This window comes from Meles meles, chromosome 13, assembly GCF_922984935.1.
Source record: "Meles meles chromosome 13, mMelMel3.1 paternal haplotype, whole genome shotgun sequence".
Lineage (NCBI taxonomy): Eukaryota > Metazoa > Chordata > Mammalia > Carnivora > Mustelidae > Meles > Meles meles.
This window is the reverse complement of record NC_060078.1, coordinates 59643644-59664214: the sequence shown is the minus strand read 5'-3', so window position 1 is coordinate 59664214 and position 20571 is coordinate 59643644. Positions and strand designations below refer to the sequence as shown.

At 45.4% G+C, this 20571-nt stretch overlaps 2 protein-coding genes across 2 annotated transcripts; one reads left to right on the top strand and one right to left on the bottom strand.

The window, feature by feature from the left end:
* Nucleotides 1-1749: 1749 nt before the first annotated feature.
* Nucleotides 1750-14775, bottom strand: HIF1AN (hypoxia inducible factor 1 subunit alpha inhibitor). The gene is made up of 9 exons (XM_046027238.1): nucleotides 14691-14775; nucleotides 12105-12329; nucleotides 11572-11822; nucleotides 8430-8578; nucleotides 6170-6315; nucleotides 5249-5355; nucleotides 4764-4827; nucleotides 4420-4530; nucleotides 1750-3593 (listed from the first exon to the last, which is right to left on the bottom strand). Exons 1-9 carry the CDS (start codon nucleotides 14742-14744, stop codon nucleotides 3549-3551), a joined length of 1152 nt encoding a protein of 383 aa, XP_045883194.1. The 5' UTR covers nucleotides 14745-14775; the 3' UTR covers nucleotides 1750-3548.
* A 177-nt stretch (nucleotides 14776-14952) lies between these two features.
* Nucleotides 14953-19610, top strand: NDUFB8 (NADH:ubiquinone oxidoreductase subunit B8). The gene is made up of 5 exons (XM_046027239.1): nucleotides 14953-15110; nucleotides 15373-15499; nucleotides 16769-16868; nucleotides 17278-17433; nucleotides 19425-19610. Exons 1-5 carry the CDS (start codon nucleotides 15026-15028, stop codon nucleotides 19515-19517), a joined length of 561 nt encoding a protein of 186 aa, XP_045883195.1. The 5' UTR covers nucleotides 14953-15025; the 3' UTR covers nucleotides 19518-19610.
* Nucleotides 19611-20571: the final 961 nt, after the last annotated feature.

The following is a 20571-nucleotide window of genomic DNA, read 5'->3' as shown; positions in this document are numbered from 1 at the left end:
TTCAACTAAATAGAAGGTCCTAGAGGATAAAAACCAGGTTTTCTCCATATCCTGCAGTGTTGGAATGTAACAGAAACTTGTCACAGGTCGGGTACCTGGAGTGTTGATTAGAAGAATTTTTCCACAAACAGCAAATGCGTCAAAACTTTACCATTGGTATTCTTTGCCCTGTCACTTGCATTTGACACCCATGTATCTCTCTCTGATGTCCCATTCCTATACCTACCCTACTGTATCCACCTTAGGCTGGGGAATGGGCCTACCTAGGCTTTGTAAAGAAACATCAGCTCATCCTGCATGTGGGAACAATGGAAGGGTATGTGGCCCGAGAGTCTCTGGTGGGGGCAGGAGGGTCTCCCCACACCGGGCTGGTCCACTGATAAGGATCCTTCCCTTCTCTGTCTCCTAACAGATTCAGATTAATGATCGCTCATTCCTAATTGTCAAATTTCTTTTCCTTCATCCTGTGTCTAATCACCAGTGACAGAAACCATTACGCAAATGAGAGCAGACGACTTCCCCCAACTGTTCGCGTTGGTAAAAACCTTGTAATTTAGAGCTCTGATTTGTAGGGGAAGCTGGTCTCCCCCAGGCATCCTGGGCATCTGCTCAACTGATGCCCAGAACAGCCCTTCCTTCTTCCCCTGAACTCCAACTCCCCAACAAATATTTGACTTCACAAAAGAACAGTTTCCCATATACCTGCTGATGTAAAAATGGGAGCCTGTAATATGGCTGACCTCTATTCAGGTCCAAAGCCCCACCTTCCCTTGGAGTGTTGCCTGCACACTGCTGGTCAGCAGAGGAGTAAGCAACAGAGCAGGTATGTTTCCTTAGCCGCAAGTAGAATCTGAGCCTAAAAAGCCCTAACAGCCCTAAGGGAAGGGAGGAGACTAGCTCTCTTCCTTGGGGGAAAGGGACGCAGGAGAACACGAATCAATGTTCTTAGTTATTATCTAGAACTGGATCTTCAATCAAAGGTGCAAAAGCAAGCTGGGAGAAGTTAGGGTACCTATTAAAGGACAAATAATGCACTGGGATCTAGAACTGTTTCCCCACAACTCCTTCCAGCAGTCTTAACTCAGAACAAGGCTTCCCGACAGTTTTCACAAGAGGTCTTTAGCTGGAGCCCCAAAGAGCTTTTACCCTGAGCTGTAGCCTGTGCACCCTCTTGGGCACTGCCCAGTGTGGTGAGATCTGAGGACAGCCTGTAGGACAAGGTAGGCAGCAAGGTAGGAGAAACAAGTGTTTGGTGGAAAGGGAGCAGCAGGGGCTCTGCAGTCAAATTAACACTAGGTTCAAATCCTGATTGCCACTCATCACTGAAACCCCTCTGAGGCCGTTTCTTTAGCCGTGAAATGGAAATACCTACCTTGCAGGATAGTGAGGAACAAAAATGAGAACACTAGGCAGAAACTGAGTGTCTAATAATCAGGGTCACTACTGTATTACCCAAGGGTCAGCACCAATCCTGTAAAGGACCCTTCCCCCACCCCCGGTCGCCTTAGGTCAGATCTGTGCCAGCACAGCGCCCAGCTAGGAGCAGCGGAGGGCCACATGCCTCCCTGCTGCACATCGCCCACATCCCTGAGGGCTGAGCCAGGGGCACAGCAGACCTCCCAAGGAGAACAAAAATAATCTGCTATCTTTCAAAGTTTGCTTGGGTTGAAGTTTATCCTCTGTCTGCCTTGTTTTCTTTGCTGCACTCCTCTTTCCCAAGAGATGGAGGGATGGAAATCACTGCAATCACATTTTCCAGCATTGGCTATATTTGAAAGAACTACACTTGAGAAGGTACCGTGTTTGCACACCCACGCTGCATCAGAGAACCCCAGAATGGGGTACTAAAAATAAACACCCCTACCCCAATACCCAAACAGGTGCACACATGCACACACATACATCCTCTCAGTCCATCAGTGCGCTGTAACTGTAACTGTAAACTGAGCTTTGGAGGTTAGAGCCACAGCTCAGAAGCTGACAGTAAACCTTTGGCAAAAAATAAAACGAAACAAACAAAAAAAAACCCCCGAGTTTTCCAACTCCTCTTTCCTTCCAGAAAGAAGGGGCATGAAGATGGGAGTGGAGGTGAGAAGACACAGGACTACAGGGCCACCATACTGCCCAATTCCAGCGGCCCCAGTTCCACGGAATCATGTGACCGATGGCCCTCTGGGTTGTGCAGTACCCAGCTCCAAGCTGCAGCCCTGAGAGGGGTTCCCACAAGTAACAATGAACAGGAAAAGAAATTCCACTTCTGTGCTCCATCATCAGCTGCCCTGACTTTCAAGGGTGTTTGTGGAACATTACAGAGGGGTCTGGCAGAGGCGCTGGCTTTAAGAGGCAAGGCTGTATTTTTGTCCTTGCCCTGAGGTGGATGACAGGTGGCAAGCTGGCTGCCTAAGCTTGACCCCATTTCATTTACTTGGCCAGGAGTGGAGGACGTGGCCGGGGCAGGGAGGGTCACAGGCCCTGGAGGCTCTCACCACTCAGCCTCAGGTAGGTTGCAGTGAAACCTGACCAGTGTCCGATGGCTAAAATTGAGTTTAAAAGCTTTAGGCTAGGCCAGGCAGTACTTCCCTGGGGTGTGTGTCCCACTGGACAAGGGTAAGCAGTGGAGAAACTGAGTAAGCCAAGAGGCAGGCCAGTGTGGACGCAGACACAGATGCACATGAGTGTGCACACATATCACACACACACCTGCACAGAGGCTCATACCCCTAGAACCTAGAGAAGCCACTACTAAGAGAACTCCCCTGGTACTCAGCACAGGGAGCCAGAGCTGGCGCTGAAAAGAGAGAAGCTGTATATGTCTGCAATTTGGAACTTAGGCATAATCCTTGGCTCTCATGTCCCGAGGGTTTTTTCTATGTATGGCTTGAGCTGAAAGGTCCCAAGTTGGAACTCTGATTCTCTCATAGGAAGGCTACCTAGGCTCTCAAAGGCAAGTCCCCCTCTCACTCTTCCCATGAAGAGTCCCAGTAACCATTCCCACCCAGCCTAGAGCCTGACTGTGAAAACTGGAAGGAGGCAGATTGACCTGGTGGTCAGGAGTGCTCTGGCCCCACAGCCCAGATACAGTGGGCATCCGAGACCACCTCCTCTCTCTCAGGCTGAGGCACTGAGGCTGCAGGAGACATGCCCAAGAGCCAGCAGTGGCATCCTGACTCAGAAGGAGAAAGCAAGGAACAGATACACATGTGCGTGTGCATGCACACACACGCACACACATCCCGAGGGTGACAGACTGACGCACACAGACGTGATGACAACCAGAAGCTGGGACTCCACACACTGAATGCAGGCCTTAGTGGGGGCAGAGAGGGAAGATGCTGGGGCACAGAGGCAAGGGCAAGAAGTCCCTCCAAATGGGAGTGGAGCGCCAACCACCCTGCCTTGCCCCAAACACCTGCCTCCAGGGCCATGGCAGGAGTCCAGTCCATTAAGTGCAGCGTGCAATACTAGCGCTTGGAGTCTCCTGTCCTCATCAATGAAGCGGTGTGGACGGGCTAGCAGTCACCTGGCAGGAGGCCTCGACTCCTGGCAGGCTAGTTGTATCGACCCTTGATCATTGTGTTCAACAAGGGCCCCACCTGTGAAGAGACATGAGGAGCCAGTCAGAACTGCCTGTCCCCTGGCCCTGGAGCCAGACGTGGTGTGTCTGGAGGCATTCTATGTCCAACCAAGGGCAGGGACAAGGCTTTTGTTCAATCTTGTAAACACACTAACCTACTCTCTTCCTGGAAAATATTCCAGACATGGCCCTCTCATCTGGGTCCCTCTTGTATATTACCTTCCCTCTAACAATAGCCTATAAATAGCACCAAACCAACATAAGGTCAGAGAAGCCAATAATCCCCCAAAACCCAAGAGTGCCTGCATGTTTCAAATGAGATTTAAGAAGGTTAAATGCCTCTGTATCCTGAAATGGTCACCCACAATTGGGGCTGGTGCCACTTTCCAATCCCACAGGTATCTCTGGATGCTGAGGCTATCCACGGGAAGAAGGCAAGAGCATTACAAATACCTCCCTTGGGTCCCCAGTGGGCCACTGGCACACCTGTGTGGGAAGCAGGTCTCAACATTACCTATAGCAGCCTTGGCACAGCTGAGAGAGCGTGAGGAGATGCTTTACCGCTCGCTTCCCATTCCAGAAGAATCCCCCCAGGGGTACCCAGCTGGCACACAAGCCCCATGGGGAACATTACCACTAGCATGGAACAGATTATAACTGATCCACCAGTCAAGCCCAGCTCTCACCAGAAAACAAAGATTTTCTGAACACGCCCATAACCTCTATGGAGAGAAAGGACACTGGATACTGAAACAGAGCTATGGAGAATGTGACATCAATCCTGACTTTCCCTGGTCACTCTGCCCACTGGGCCACAGGAGTGCCACCTTGGGGCAGCCACATACCTCTTGTGGGTTCCCCAAGGCCTCTCCAAGCATCTTCTCAATGTTTCTCATTATGGCCACTTTCTGATGGGCTTTGAGAGGATATTCAATTCTCTTAGGGGTGGGGGCCCCCTGCAAAGGAAGCAGCAGCTCAGGAAATGCCTTTAGCAGCAGGCTTCAGTGTAACCTACCATTCTAGTGCCTTTACCCCTTCTAAGAAACTCAGCTCAATCCCACCCCTCTTCATCTCTCCAAAGACCTGGGAATCACTTTCAGAGAGAGCCAACCTCCCCACCCTGCCCCCAAATTATTACACCTACCTCACCCCAATTCCATCTAGGGAGGAAAAAAAAACCCATATTCACCTTATACCAGAAGTTCACAGTGATGGTAATCCCCCCATTTAGTAATGACTCTATGTGATGCCACCTGCAAGAAAATAAACATGCTCCTGTTTGCCACCAATATTCCTTAGAGAGAGATAGAAAACTAGGTGAAGTCTGGCTACAGCAAATGACAAGGACATTATCTTTACATTTATCCTGCCAAACACACCCCGGGACCAGAGGCAGTGGGTGTTCAGCTCAGTCTCCAAATACAGAAGAGCCAAGAACAGTTTCTTCAGCCTCAAGCCTCTGGGATCTCTTTGGACCTGAGGAATTGTCATCTTGTCCTACAGACTGGGTTGTCATTTCTCCCATGTTCAGTATGGTCACATCTGGATATGCCGACCTTTCTGTAGATCACGTAAAACCAATCCTGCCACAACTTGGAAGGGACACAAATACAGCTTTCCGGGGAATGGGAAAGAAAGCTCCCAAAAAGCCCCCAGTCCTAATCCCCTCCTCACCAGTACATTGGGATGTAAAGAACATCACCAGGGCCAACCACTGTTTCATAACCAACCACGTTCTGGAAATTGGGGAACCTCTCGTAGTCAGGATTGTCAAAGTCCACCTGAGAGGTTCAAGAGAAAGAAAAAAAAAATCAGTCAATGGCCAAATCTTTATTAATATAAACTGTGATGTGCTAGTTTGGTAGTGACAAAAAGATGGCTTTAAGAATAAAAGATGTTTAGAATTTATATCTGGTAGAAGATACCACACACACGTTAAACATACACACTCTCTCTCAGAGAAGGGTATAAGACAAGCTAGGCTTGAGGATTAAGTGATAAAGAATACTGGGCCTCAGTACTGCTGAGGTCAGAAACCAATCATCACAGCTCACAGGTCAGAAAACCTAGTCATGGCCTGCAGACATGAGAAATGAGGATGCACCCTTCAACCGAATCTTCTGAAACTTTCTCCCACACACATATTCCTGTCAGCAAAAACTCCTACATGAAGTGGCTAGGCAGTTCTCTCAAGAAAGGAGAGGCCCTCCCTGGTTGGCCATAAAGTCAACCACATACTTCTTTTAGATCCAGGAAAGACAGTATATGACATATGACAATTCTGTTCACCCTTCTCCTTATCAAAAAGTAGCAGCATCCATGACAACAGAAAGCAATTATTAAATCCAATTGAGACATACACATTCAAACAGGGTGACCAGAGTCCACTAGCATCAGTGATGGGGTCTGCCCTCCAGAATTAACTCAACAGAACTGTTTATCCTTATGAACATCTAAGGAGGACCACCACAAGGGCCTGGAATATGTGAGCTACACTGTGAAATTATCCTGAGTTTATCCACAGGGAAGGGGAAAGACATGCCAACCTTGGATCCCAAAGGAGTACTACACCCTCCTCAGACCACACAAGCTCACCTGGCTCTGTCTGTCACATGGGTGATGAACAGGATATGGGTACAGGCACTCAAACTGATCCGGAGGGAATAAAATGCATCGCTTGTAGCCTTTTATCTGAGCAAAGAAGTTCTGCTGCTCATCATAGTGAGCAGGTGTCACATTTCCTGTAGGAGGAAAGACATTTTCTTATTCAGAGCAGTGGCTTGACTGCAGAGGCTAGAATACAAAGCCCAATGCTGGAGAGAAACCCAGCCTGCCCTCTCAGCTAAGGGTTCCTAATCAAAACTTCATGCACAATCGGGGCGACTGCAATTAAAACTCTCAGCAAACTGTTACACTTTCAGTGGGCAATAAGTTATTCAGAAACCATTGCTAGCTAAGGGTTCACCATCAATCAGAGCAAAGCAAACTTTCATAAATGATGCTTCTGCCCCTCCTGGAAAAAGCAGCACATCGAGATGATATTCACAAGTCTGGCAAAGTAATACACCGTGCATACTTGTACGCGTCTTGACTATGGCAAGAATCAAAGGGTAATAAAACAGGAGTAACAAACAACTGAAGTGACTGGTATCAATAATGCATGCGTGAGGGGCACCTGGGTGGCTCAGTGGGTTAAGCCTCTGCCTTCGGCTCGGGTCATGATCCCAGGGTCCTGGGATCGAGCCCCGCATCGGGCTCTCTGCTCAGCGGGGAGCCTGCTTCCTCCTCTCTCTCTGCCTGCCTCTCTGCCTGTGATCTCTGTCTGTCAAGTAAATAAATAAAATCTTAAAAAAAAAAAATAATGCATGCGTGACCATCTTTGATGGAGTTAATCGGTCACTTGAAGTTGTATGAATATGTATTTGCTTTGAGTAGCTCTTCTGGAGCTCAAAGATTCTCAACATTTGTTCTCACTTCAACACATCTGTGGGATGCAATACTTCTTAGAGCAACACGGAGGCTGTTAATTGTCGTGGGGGCATGAGGAGAGCATATCGGATTCCTGAAATGCTGTATAATTTGAGTAAGGCGAATTATTTTAAATGCCAACTTGAATTAGTTCTGCACTAGTGTATGTTTGCTCCATCTACTCTTTGTAACTGGGACCTTATCTGTTGTTTATCCTTTGCACAATCCCTGAGAGCTGAGGGCCCTGTGCAGGGCACGGAGTTCAGAAAACATTCCCTGGTCCACCTGAGTGGGCCAAGACAGCAGCTTTCGTAAATGCTCAGAGTTCATGCACATCTTCAGAGGAGATCTGCTCTCTCATCTCTACCTGAGGGATTCGCTTCAGTGCACGCTACCAAAGGACAGGAAGGCAAAAGAAAAACTTATAGCTAAGTAGGTCAGAACTAGCTCCTGGCAGGTTAATCAAGAGCTGGTTTCAAAGGGACAGGTTAGAGGTGCAATCCATAAGCTGCACTGCTAGAAATCTTTATTAATACTGGCAGCAAAGGGTCCCAAACTGAAGAAAGAACAAAGGAGAGACTTCAGAACCCAGTGGTGAATGACAACAAATACCTACTCTGCTTCCTTGTTTAATCCAATTTATTCACCATTTATTAGATACCTATCATGGGCCTGGCCCTGGGCTAGTGCCAGAAATAAAAACAAGAAGGAGACAATGACCCTGGCCAGTAAGCAGCTCTCCTTCTTTTGTACTGGAAGCCTCTTGTTCCTTTGGAGTTCAAAGGCCTCTCCTCTCATTCTGTTGAAAAAAGAATGAACATACTCACATATTTGCTTGTGTATACATAAAATCCTCTAGCAGTATACGCAAGCAACTAACATGTGGTACCTTCAGGGAGGGTTATCAGGAGGCTGGGAAATAGGAGTGGAAGAGAGATTTATCATTACACACCTATTTATATCTTTTGAATTTAACTCCATAAATATATTAACATTCAAAAGATAAGGTTCAATTTATACCGAAAAGGTAAGCTTTCCTCTTCTACTGGAATAAAAAATCTTCTGAATACAAGCAGATCCAATAGATAAGAACAGTATTTCAGGAAGACCCCTCATACCTGAGTATACACGCTCATGCAGCAACTGAGGAAAGGAAAAGAGAACTAATTTTCTTTTTAAAGTGCGGGAAACTAGCTTAATCATTTTACATACATTACCTCTTTAATCTTCATAGTGATTTATAAGATATTCCTTTCACAGAAGAGAGGACTGAGATTTTAAAAAGTTAGATGACTTGTTCAGAGTCATAAAGCAAATGAGTGAAGACAAGCCTGGAAATCAGGTTTGTATGACTCCAAGCTATGCTGCTTTCTGAAAGATTTCTTACCTTCCATGCCAATGAGCAGTAGGTTGGATGTCAGTTGTCCCCAGCCACGCTTTCCCTGTTGCTTATTAATCCAGTTCCAGTTAAAACCCAAGAAGTCCATGACGATCTTCCTGCCCACGGTGTCATTGAGTGTTTGCTGCAGATACAACCTATGTTTCCCGAGAATAAAATCCCATTAATGCACATACACAGTTCCTTGGCATGGCCTCCCCACATCTGGAAATCCAAATCCACACCAGCACCTCCCACAGAGACCAGCTGCAGCCATGCCAGTGTCAACCAAGACAGAGTCTCACAGAACTGAATCCTTGCCTGTCCTCTGAGCTCTGTTCAACACCAAACTTGCTATTTTAAAGAAAAGATTCCTTTTTTTTTTTAAACATAAACTCTATACCAAATGTGAGGTCTGAAGATCTAGATCAAGATCTTGATCAAGATCTAGACCAAGATCAAGAGTTGCATGCTCTACCAACTGAGCCAGGCAGGTGCCCCTAAAAGAAATTATTCTTAACCTTTTCTGGGTCACAGCATAAATCTAAGAATCCAAGGAACGTTTCCATAAAAATGTACATACACACGGAACTTTCATACAATTTCAGATTCCTCAACACCTGTTCAGAGTCTAAAATGATTATTCAGCCTTTCTCTAGAAACCCTCAGAGCCTCAGACATCCTCTTTGGCCCTCAATGGCCTTTATGATAGATCGTATTACTGTTCACCAAGATCTAGTTCCCTCTCTGTGGGAGAGTTAATTCTCCTATATCCCCTTAAAGCCAAGCTTGCTTATTCAACTTGCTTTAACCAATGATATGTCCACAAATATGACTTATGTTGCTTCCAAACTGTACTTTGAAGAAGCAGTACTCCCTACCACATCTCTCTCCCTCTGCTAATCAACTGCAAGATTTCAGATAGTAGCTACTGGGTCCCAAAATAGGGAAAATGATGTAAGAGCAGAGCCTCCATGTGACCTACGATGGACATGGATGGACATGTAGCCCGACTGTCGTTGCTGTTATAAACCTTTGTTGTTTCAAGTCACTGCCTCTGGCTTGAAACCTAGTTTATCTTAACCAATTCAGCCACCTCTCTGTAGCAGACTTCTACAGCTGAAAGACTCATCAGGCTTTCTGTAGACCCAATCATGGAGGAACATCAGAAATTACTTAAAAACCCAGACATGTTCTCAAGTCCCACAAGCGACATCAATAAAAGGGCAAACATGAAGACAAAACACAAAAGCAGCCCTGTTCTAGTCCCAAGAATGTTACTTCAAATGGCTCAAAAGTATCTCAGTGCCTACAATCAGAATGTTTAAGGCAATATTAACTATAAATCTTAGTAAGTTGTAAACACTAGCTACCTTTGGGGGACAAAGAACTCTAAAGACTCAAATGCAACCTTTCTTCAGAAATTATAAAATATATCATACAAAAATTTTGTCAAGTAACTTTGAAAGAGGCAGAACACTCACCAAACATAAATCCAAACAACTCCTATTACATCAGAACAGTAAATGGTCAAAAGAGCTCAAAGAGAAATTATAGAACTCCTTGAATCGTAACAACCCGTACAATTCCAAAGTGGAATTGGTCGGTGGTAAAGTAAGCTGGTCAGGCAAAACTCATGCATAGGAAAAAATTTTCCTTGAATTACTCATAAAAACTACACTCATAACTTGTACTTAGTAAGGCAAACTGCTCTCCCTACAGGAGGTAAGAAACTTGAAGTGACTGAGGAACCAGGACTCAGTTGCTCCTTGCAACACAAATGTTCATGAATGGAATTACACTCCACCAGCACCATTTAAATCAACCCCTCTCTCTCAACCCTGGGGATGGGTGGATGTGTGCACATACACATGTACAAGCTATGTTAAATTTGAGGAAACTTAAGCAGAAGATGACTTACACTAGTCTTTGTAAGACGTAAAGAACTGATCAATTACAGCCTTAACCCTGGAAACTCTTTTTGGTCAAAGTTCTAGCACTATGATAACCGCTAAGTGTCAGAAAGACATACAAACACAAAAAAGATATTTCAAATCCATTCATGCAGCCATAGGCTGCTAACAGAGTCAGGAAAAGAACTGAGGCAGGAGACTAAAGGAAGCCCAGGGTTGGGCACCAAGTGTGAGATGGAGATGGTCATTCACCATGAAGTACTCAGTGAAAGCAATTCCCCAGAAGCAATGTTACAGTGCGGAACTGAATGCTGTCTGGGACCTACCGAGGAGGCTGGCCTCGCATATAAAGATGAAAGCACAGAAGAAGAGTCACTTCTGAGTGTGTCTTGTGTTTGCCATCTCTAGTATAATGTGCAACTCCGTATCAACTGAATCTGATCTCCCCTAATCTAGGGGACCCTGACACCCTTCAGTCAAGAATCACAACAATCTATAAAAATTTTTTAGCTTTAATTGTCCCCAGCCAGCCTGATATTTTAGGACACAGGGTGCAAACTGGCAATCTCAGGCTAAATTCAATGACAGCTAGTTTTGTTAGGCACCCCGCAGCTTTCTTAAATTTGAGTTAGCTGCCGAGGTCAAAAAAATTTTAAATAAAAATCCTAATTTCTGGGGTGCCTGGGTGGCTCAGTGGATTAAAGCCTCTGCCTTCGGCTCAGGTCATGATCCCAGGGTTCTGGGATCAAGCCCCGAATCAGGCTCTCTGCTTCGCGGAGAGCCTGCTTCCTCCCCTCTCTCTGTCTCCCTGCCTACTTGTGATCTCTGTCTGTCAAATAAATAAATAAAATCTTAAAAACAAAAAATCCTAATTTCTGGCTTCTCTTGAAAAATGAGAATATCTGGCAACCCAGGGACTGCACTCCTAACTGGAAACAAGAGTCAAGTAATGACTTCTCACTCTGAACATGGCACATGCTTTCAGCTTCATTGTCGTTTTCATCCCGACAACGTCTCTCGTTTTACTTACCTACTTAACTCTTCTAGGCAACTGTGACTGTCACTTTGTGAAGTGAAGGGACATTCAACAAAGAATGACAGAGTGACAATTCAAGTCTAATCATTCTCTCATCTCTCAAACTAGCGAACTCACCCAACTCCTCCATATGCTCAAACAATTACAAGACAGGAAAAAGGATGCCCTAGAGTCAATGGGAAGCCACAGTCTGGGAACTTACCTCTCTTCCCCTCCTTGCTGCTGTATATCCTGCAGTTTCTCAACAAACTCATGAAATTTCATTTCCTCTCTGTTGGACCTGGGCTTAAAGTTCTGGAAATTGGCCATCTTCTTCTCATCATAGTACAAGAACTTGTGGGTGCTGGCACTGTACACAGAGAAGTCTCCGTTGCCAATGTTCTCCTGCAGGTATTCGAGGTCCCATTTCAGAGCAGGATACACAAGATTTGTGTCTGTCAGCACCACAGGCTCCTAAGTGAAATCAACAAGTGAAAAAAACAAATGAAGTCATCCCAAGAAGCTGGTGGATTCTCGTCCCATGACCCCAACCACTTCCCTACTTCTGAATACTTTCTCCTGCGAACAAGCACAAACTCCTTTAAGTTCCATTTCTCCTCGTCTCCCTCTACACCCTCCCTTAGGCCCTATCCACAGCCCTGACAGTCCCCCATTTGTATCATCATTCGCCTTTGACCTCTCCTCTCAACCTGGTCCCTTCCCCCCCACCCCTTCAGACCGGGCCCCGCCTCCTACCTCATTCTCGATAAGCTCCTCGGCCCGGGGGTCGCTCTGACTCAGACGGGGGATAGGCCGGGTCGGAAAGCTATAACTACGCAGCTGGGACTCATCCCAGGCGAGGCCCGGAGCTTCGGCCTCTTCTCGGGGTTCTCCAGAGCCGGAGGACACAGCCTCCGTCGCCGTCGCCGCCGCCGCCATCTCCGTCGCTGCAACCGGCCCCACCGGAACCGGAAGCTCCGCCTATTCCGGACAAAACACAACGGAAACCATAGAGATGGACGCTCTCGAGAGCGGTCCAGAGACACAAAGAACGCGGAACCGGGGCGTGGGGGAGCGCCTCCTAATGGTGACCTACAGCTTTACACCCTAAGCTCCGCCCGTGAAGTCTTGGGGCGCAGAGGTTAGACGCACTGATCACCTGGTTAACCAATACACCAAGTATTATTGCTGCGTCAGTGTGCCCAGCTCTACACAAGAAGCAGAGAAGGAGGCCAGTTTAGCAGGGCATTAACCTGTACAGTCGTGGATGGGGAGAGAAGCAAACTCTTGACCTACCTAAGAAATCAGAAGGAAAAGCAATTGTCAGATCGAGAGATGTTGGGGAAAGGTTGCTCTGAAGGCCTAGACAAGAGATATAATCCATAGAATGGGAGAAAATATTTACAAAGTATATAGCTGATAAGTGACTTGTATCTTGACTATACAAAGAATTCTTACATGTAAGCAATAGAAAGTCAAACCAATTCAGATGAAAGACTTGAGTAGAGAATTCTCCAAAGAAGATACCATGGTCAATAAGCACATGAAAAGAGGCTCAACATCTTTATTCATCAGAGTAATGCAAATCAAAACCACAATGAGATACCACTCACAGCCACTAGAATGCAGAAAAATTGGAAAGCTCGTACGCTGCTGGTGGGAATGTAAAATGGTGCAGCTTCTTTGAAAAAGTTTTACAGTTCTGCAGGAAGTTAAACACAGAGTTATCCTATGATCCAGCAATTCTTTCTCTTCCTCCTTTTTTCTTTTCTTTCTTTCTCTATCTTTCCTTTCCTTTCTCTTTTTTTCTTCCTCCCTTTCTCCTCTTTTCTTTCTCTCTCTCTCTCTTTCTTTCTTTCTTGATCCAGCTATTCTACTGCTAGCAATATACTGAAGAGAATTGAAAACATACATCCACACAAAAAGTTGTATAAGAATGTTCACAGCAACATTATTTATGATAGCCCCAAAGTGGAAATAACTAATGTCTATCAACTGATGAGTGTATGAACAGAAAGTTGTAACTGACACATGCTTCAACAGGGACAAACCTTAAAAATATTATGCTAAGAGAAGTAAGTTGGACACAAAAGATTACATATTGTATGAAACTGTTTATATGAAGTGTCCAGAATAGGCAAATCCATACAGAAAGTAGATTAGTGATTGCCAGGGTCTAGGGGTAAGGGAAATACACTAATAGGGATGGGGGTTCTTTCAGGGGTAGTGAAAACTATTTAAAATTAGTGGAGATAATTAACACAACTTTGTAAATATGCTAAAAATCACCTTATTGTACACTTTAAAGTGATGATTTTTATGGTATGTGAATTATATATTGATAATAGTAAGTAAATCAGGCCAACACTGTTTCTTAATCCAAATTAGATCAGGACTTGCTATTGACTGATGCAGATATTGTACAATTATTTTGAACATGAACTAGTGATGCTTATTTACAAGAGGGCAAGTTGCTGTGAGGTAGTCTTCCTCCAAATTTTTTTTTTAAAGATCTTGGTGATAACTTGGGGTATTTTTGTTTGCTTGTTTTTTAAGATTTTATTTATTTATTTATTTATTTGTCAGAGAGAGGGAGAGAGCAGATGCAGGCAGAGGGGCAGGGAGAGGCAGAGAGAGAAGCAGACTCCCCACTGAGCAAGGAGCCTGATGTGGGACTTGATCCCAGGATCCTGGGATCATGATCCAAGCTGAAGGCAGCAGGTTAACTGACTGAGCCACCCAGGCATCCCTTCCTCCAAATTTATATGCCAAGTGGTATATATAATTTTTATTGGTCTAATACATATTTGAGAATGTCTGAAATAATGGATTCTGCACCAAAACAGCCATCACCCTAAAAGTCGCTGGAAATATGTGTACATTTATATTGTGTAAATTATGCAAACGCTCTTTATGTAAAAATGAAAATATATTCATATGTAAACCTGATAATATCCCCCATTCTTCTTTAAGCTAGTTTTGTTAACTGTGGTCCAGCTTGAAATCTTTACAAGTCCTAACCAATCTGAGGCTTTCGCCAGTCTGGGAAGAGCTGCTTTAGATGCTAGGATTGGTTTTACATTTGTTGGGTTGAGGTGACTGGGGCATTCAAATATAAATATGTAGTAAAAACGCAGAAGAGAATTTGGGGCGATTTGTGTGTTGCATCATTCCTCTACGTGAAGGAGATCAACCAATTTGCAAAACAAGAGCAAGAAAGATCAGGGGCTGAATCTGAAGAATGATCATGTTTGGGGATGAAAGGAGGAACTGCCAGTGAAGGAGAGGAAACAGACAAGCAGTCAAAGAATGTAATACAGGCTTGTTTGATTTGTACTGCACCTGCGGGAGGTAAGTTAGCTGTCCACCAGAGATGCTCCTGTTCTGTGTCCCCATTATCCTTGGAAGTGTCTAAGTCAGCTGACGGAGAAAGGGATACAACAATATGAAATGTCAAAGTAGTGATCTGTTTGATTTTCTCTCCTTTCCACTTTCCCTCTCTGCCTCTACCCAGCCTCTCATCTTCCCTGCGGCTCACCAAAACGATTTAAGCCCCGCCCTTATGGGAGCCCAAAGACTTTCCTTCGCTACCGGCTTCCCTTGTCGCGTTTGGCCCGGCTCAGCCGCCGTGCTAAGGCCTTTGCGCATGTGCAGGGTCAACTGAGAGGAAGGTGAAGATGGCGGCGGCCAGAGCGCGGGTCCTGGGAGTCCGATGGCTGCAAAGGGCAACCCGGACCGTGGTGCCCTTGGGTGCACGGACAGGTCCGTGAGAACGGGCGAGGGTTGAATGTGGGGGTGCCTGAGGTTTGGTGTGTCGAGCGTTGGGGGGGCGGGTATCGCGGGTACTGCGGTGGCCGTGTCCGGCGAGGGGGCGGAGGTGGATGGAGTTAGTATACCCAGAAAGGGGGGTCAAGAATCTTACTGGTCCTTTGAAGCCCAGGCCGCCGCAGCCACCGCAGCTTAAAGCCTTCGGGGTGGCAGGAAGGACAGGGTCTTTCCTGACCCGCCCTTTACTGCTCTCTAGCTTCGCACATTACGAAGGACATGCTCCCGGGACCCTATCCCAAAACCCCGGAAGAACGGGCCGCTGCCGCCAAGAAATATAATATGCGGGTAGAAGACTACGAACCATACCCAGATGATGGCATGGGGTGAGATGCAGAGTTTGCTCGCAGCTGGGTAGTGATGCGAGATTGCCAGCTGGGATGGGTGGCTCGAATCTGACCATTTTCCCTGAACCTTCTCGTGACCCCTCAGAGTCAATGGTGTGGATGCCTTTCTCGGTGGAGGGAGGTGGGAGGTGATGGGTGAGCAGCTGCAGCCTAGAGGACTTCAATTTTCTCCTTGGCTCAGGCTGTTTCCTCAAATGAGGAAGCCGGGATTTTAATAGCTCCCTTGAGGACCCCTGAATAGCAGGAACTTTCCTTGGCTTCAACCGGAGTGCGAGGTTTCATTTAGATTGAGCATCTGCTGGGCTCAGGTGCTGTCATCCAGGCACGTGATCACGCTGGAGCTGGACTCCGGTCTTGAGAGCCTTATTTGTAGCTAGGATACTCTGTGTTCCTGTGTATATCTTTCTTTTAAAAAAATTTCTTTGCTGTTAGGGCTGTGGAGTTGAAGTAACTGTCAAGCAGATTAAATAGCCAACTTCCCTACTCCAGTTGATGTTATCCATCCCTACTCCCCCCTTACATAACATCCCTGCGGTTAATTATCTGAAGTGATTACGGTCACCCTCATTTTCTTTCCTAGCATCACTCTTTCAGTAGTGGTTTTAACAGCTCCTATTCTTCTTGTTTTCCAATCATTTTCTGTGACACATGACTAGTTGTCATCATTTCCTATGTCTCTTTGTTGTGGACAATAGTAGCCTTGGTAGCAGTCTATAAAAGTTGAAACTGGATTTGTTGGGAAAACTCAGCTTATCAGGAAGTCCCATGAAGTGTTTGAGACATGGAGATGTATGTTAACTTGGTGGTTGGGGAGCACATTTGCTATGAAGAGAATGCTTTCCTAATCTGAACCCCTTTTGTTTGTATACCAATTAGCTGGGTGACCTTGGGTTCAAACTAAACTTCAGTTTCATTTTCTGTCTAATGAGGGAATCTAAGTGATTGATTGCTAAATTCCCTTCCAGCTCTAAGATTATAACATTGCATGACTGTTGTTGAAAGAAGGTAAGAAAAGCATGCATGTTACAATGTTTGTTTGACAGGATCTTTTACTTACACTTTGGACTTCTGCAATTAGTTCTGTACTTAGTGACTATAAATTGAGATCTTAATTTGAAAGTGGGTTTCTTTGTCCTTAGGTGAGGCAGTTATCTGACACTTGGTTGCTCATCTCTTAACATGAGAGTACTTTGAATTGCCTGAGTGATGCCACTCAAAGCCCCTTCCAGAAGTTTTTCTGTCTCTCAGGTATGGCGACTACCCAAAGCTCCCTGACCGCTCACAGCAGGAGAGGGATCCGTGGTATAACTGGGACCACTCAGACCTGAGGTTAAACTGGGGTGAACCGGTAAGAGATGCGTATCTCATTTGATCTTTCTTCCTTTTCCCTAATATCTTCATGAGGATTCTTTCTTTAGCTTAAATGGCATTTTGCCATCTAAGCATTAAGGTTTTATGCCTAAGAAAGCAAGATCCAGTGATCCACGGTCTGAGGTTCCATGTATGGTTCATGGGATGAGACTTCTGTAAATAATCAGAGCTCTGTACTTTGAAAATTATGAACTGCCATGCAGTCTTTGGTCAGCAGAACCTAGGCTTAAGCCAGCACCTAGACCTCTATAGTAGAGTAGCTCACACTTGATTTACAGAATATTGCCCTGGGGCAGTAGAGTGCCTTTATCGAACCTTGTATCAGGCTCTGATCACCTTTTTGCAGGAAGAGCAGAATTTGACATTGAACTGTTTCTCTGCCTCAGATACACTGGGACCTTGACATGTATATCAGGAACCGTGTGGACACATCCCCCACACCTGTTTCCTGGAATGTCATGTGTAAGCAACTCTTCGGCTTCGTGGCCTTCATGGTGTTCATGTTTTGGGTTGGGGAGACTTACCCCACCTACCAGCCTGTGGTGAGTATCTGAGAAGTGCTCTGGTAGGTACATTTACTTAGTGCTGTTTCCTGAGGGAATGAAGTCTCTGGAGTAGGGATCCAGCCAATACCACGCTTGGCTTCCTGTTAAGGCCTGTAGAAGGCCTCACCCATTGACCTGGCAACAAGTCTCAGAGCACTGCTCCATGCCTACTTCTTGGGTCAGTCTGAGTGAGAAGAAACAGTTTAGGACTAGATGAGAAATGAGAATGTATAAGTCAACTAGTCTTCTAGAGTTGCCATTTGGGAACTTTACTTACCAATTCTATTTTGGCAAGTGATCTTTCAAGGTAGAGTCAAGGAATCTGGAGCTGAAACCTTATTCTTTGCTGGAGGTATGAAGGACTCTAAGTCCTACAGGGTATGGAAGCAGTTGGTTTACTACGAGCACAGATAGTTTTATCCTGGAGAACGTAAAGGACGTGGAAAATATATTGTCTAGCTTTAAGGAAGTTTGATTTGGATAAGAAGAAGATATAGATAAATGACACAATGAGCAACATTTGAATGGAGATAACAAGAATGTGGTGGCAGTTTTATGTATGTAGTGAACCTGTGTATTAAGGGGTGTGTGGTCCTGTTGAAAAGAAGGATCATGCTAGATACTAAAAATATGTATAGACTTTGGATGGTGGGCAGAAGCTGGAGGGAACACTTGGAGCAAGAGAAAATAGAATGAAGGAAGGAGAAGGAGAGTTAGTTAGCTGGAATGGAATAGGGGCATACAATATTCCTAGATAACTAGTTATATTGGTTACCTAGAGAGCTGCTAAAAAGTCAGATTCCTGGTTCAGTAGCTCCATGGTGGGGTTCTAGCATCAGTATTTAACAAGTTCCCAGGTAATTTTCATGTTCTGGGAAATTAGATGTGGAAATTGCCATGTTAAAAAAAATATTGTGAGGTGAGTTGGTCATTTAGGTTGGGATGCTTTGACTGTGAAGTTAGGGATTTGGACTCAGTGGTATAGTAAGACATTCATTCAAGTATTTATGAAGACCAACTATATACCAGATACAGATTGTGCTGGGGGTTGGGGATCCAGTGATGACTGGGTCTGCCTCTAAGCAGAAAGGAACTATATTGAGTTTTTGAACAGAAATGACTGTTAGGATTGATGAAGGTTAGGATTTTAAGATGATTAATCTGGGAGTCGTCTACAGGGTAGATGGTACAGGAAGGAACTGAAAGCAGGAAGACTGTCGTGTTTTCAGTTGGCTGCTCAGTGCTACCTCTGCAGAGATCATCAGTGTCCTGATGGTAGCTGGCATGTTGGTGTGCACTGACACGAGCCTTCCTACCAAACCCCAGGGGCTCCAGGCTGGAGAGTGCACATAGGGCTGGTGTGGGCACTAACTTCACTTCAGGAGAGCAAGAAACACAGTGTGGCTTTTCTCTTTTTCAGTTCTGTAAGCACATCACCCTTTTCTCCTCCCCTTAAGCTGTGTTCTCTGACAGCTGTTTGTTGGTAAAGCCAGCAGCCCCTAAAGCACGTCCCAGCCGTGTCTCCTCTGTGCATTCCCCCACCGCTGCTCCTGCACGCCTCATTTGCTGGGCCACTTTAGTGGTGGAACCATTAGAGGCTGAGTGACTTAAAGGAGATTGAGTCTGTCTCGACCCCAGGAGAGAGTGGGATGGATGGATGCATCATCTCATTTAGAAAGCACTTACCCTCCCTCCCTCCCTCCTTTTCTCTCTCCTTTTCTCTCTCTCACACACACACAAACACACACACACACACACACACACACTCTTGCGCACGCGCACACAGTGTAGGCACCACTTCTCTTACAATCTGGGCTTTCTCTCTGCCTTAGGCTGATTAGGGAAGAGGAGTGCAATTCCTGCTGTTTCAGCCCAGCTGGGTCCAACCAAAGGCTACCTTGTACCCATTTACCATGTGTGATTGTTAACTCAGAGTGGAGTATTGGCTGGGATGTATGCCATCTTGCTGACCTGTGTTTTTTCCTTAGGGGCCAAAGCAGTATCCTTACAATAATCTGTACCTGGAACGAGGTGGCGATCCCACCAAAGAGCCTGAGCCAGTGGTTCATTATGAGATCTGAGGTGGCTTCATCAGCTTTGTGCCCCTGAACTGATCCCTCATCTCTAGAGGTTTAACCTTAATGAAATCCCTAATAAAACTTAGTGCTGTGGTATCTGTGCCTCATTTCCGCAGGAATAGCACTACTGTGAGGACCTCATCCTTTTCCTTTTTCTTTTTTTCTTTTTTTGTTCTGCAGCCCATTCCCAACCCCTACCCTCTCTGAGATTAGAAAGATGGGAGGTGGGGGGAGTTAAGCACAAGAAAATGGTAATTTGTTAATTTTGCTGGGACCATGAGGAGATTTGAGAGTTCAAGTTGTGCAACAGGTGGTAAGGGTAACTCCTTTTCCCGTTTACAGGGTTGAAGAAGAAGAAAGATATGTTCCTCCGTTCCCAAGTTGGAACAAAAAGTATTTCCAATTTAAAAAACCCTTTTTAGGGGCGCCTGGGTGGCTCAGTGGGTTAAAGCCTCTGCCTTCGGCTCAGGTCATGATCCCGGGTCCTGGGATCAAGCCCCGCATCAGGGTCTCTGCTCAGCAGGGAGCCTGCTTCCCCCTCTCTCTGCCTGCCTCTCTGCCTACTTGATTTCCCTCTCTGTCATAAATAAATAAAATCTTAAAAAAAAAAACAAAAAACCCTTTTTATAGTGGCTAGTTTTTTTAAAAAATTGTACTTCAACATGTTTCAAGTATATTCCAGGATAAATAGTTGTTTTTGGACTCACCTGGGGCTATGATGGTCTCTAATGTGTTTTCTGTTGTAAGAGTGTGGATTCCTTGAATCCACTTCTGAATCCTACATTTATATATCCTGAATCCTACATTTATGAATGAGAGGACAGTTCAGTGAGTTATTCTGAACCTGTGCATGGCTTTTGCTCCTGTTTTTGAGGATTTATCTTAATGCTAAGTAAACCAATTCATTTTCTTTTTGTCCGTTTGGGGACATTTTCTTAAAGTAACAGTCATGCTGCCTGAAAACCTGTCCCATTAAAAAAAAGCACGCATTCAGTATGACCTATGAAAGCAGGTCCATCCAAGTTTGTTTTTGTCCAGGCACTGAAAGGGACTTTTA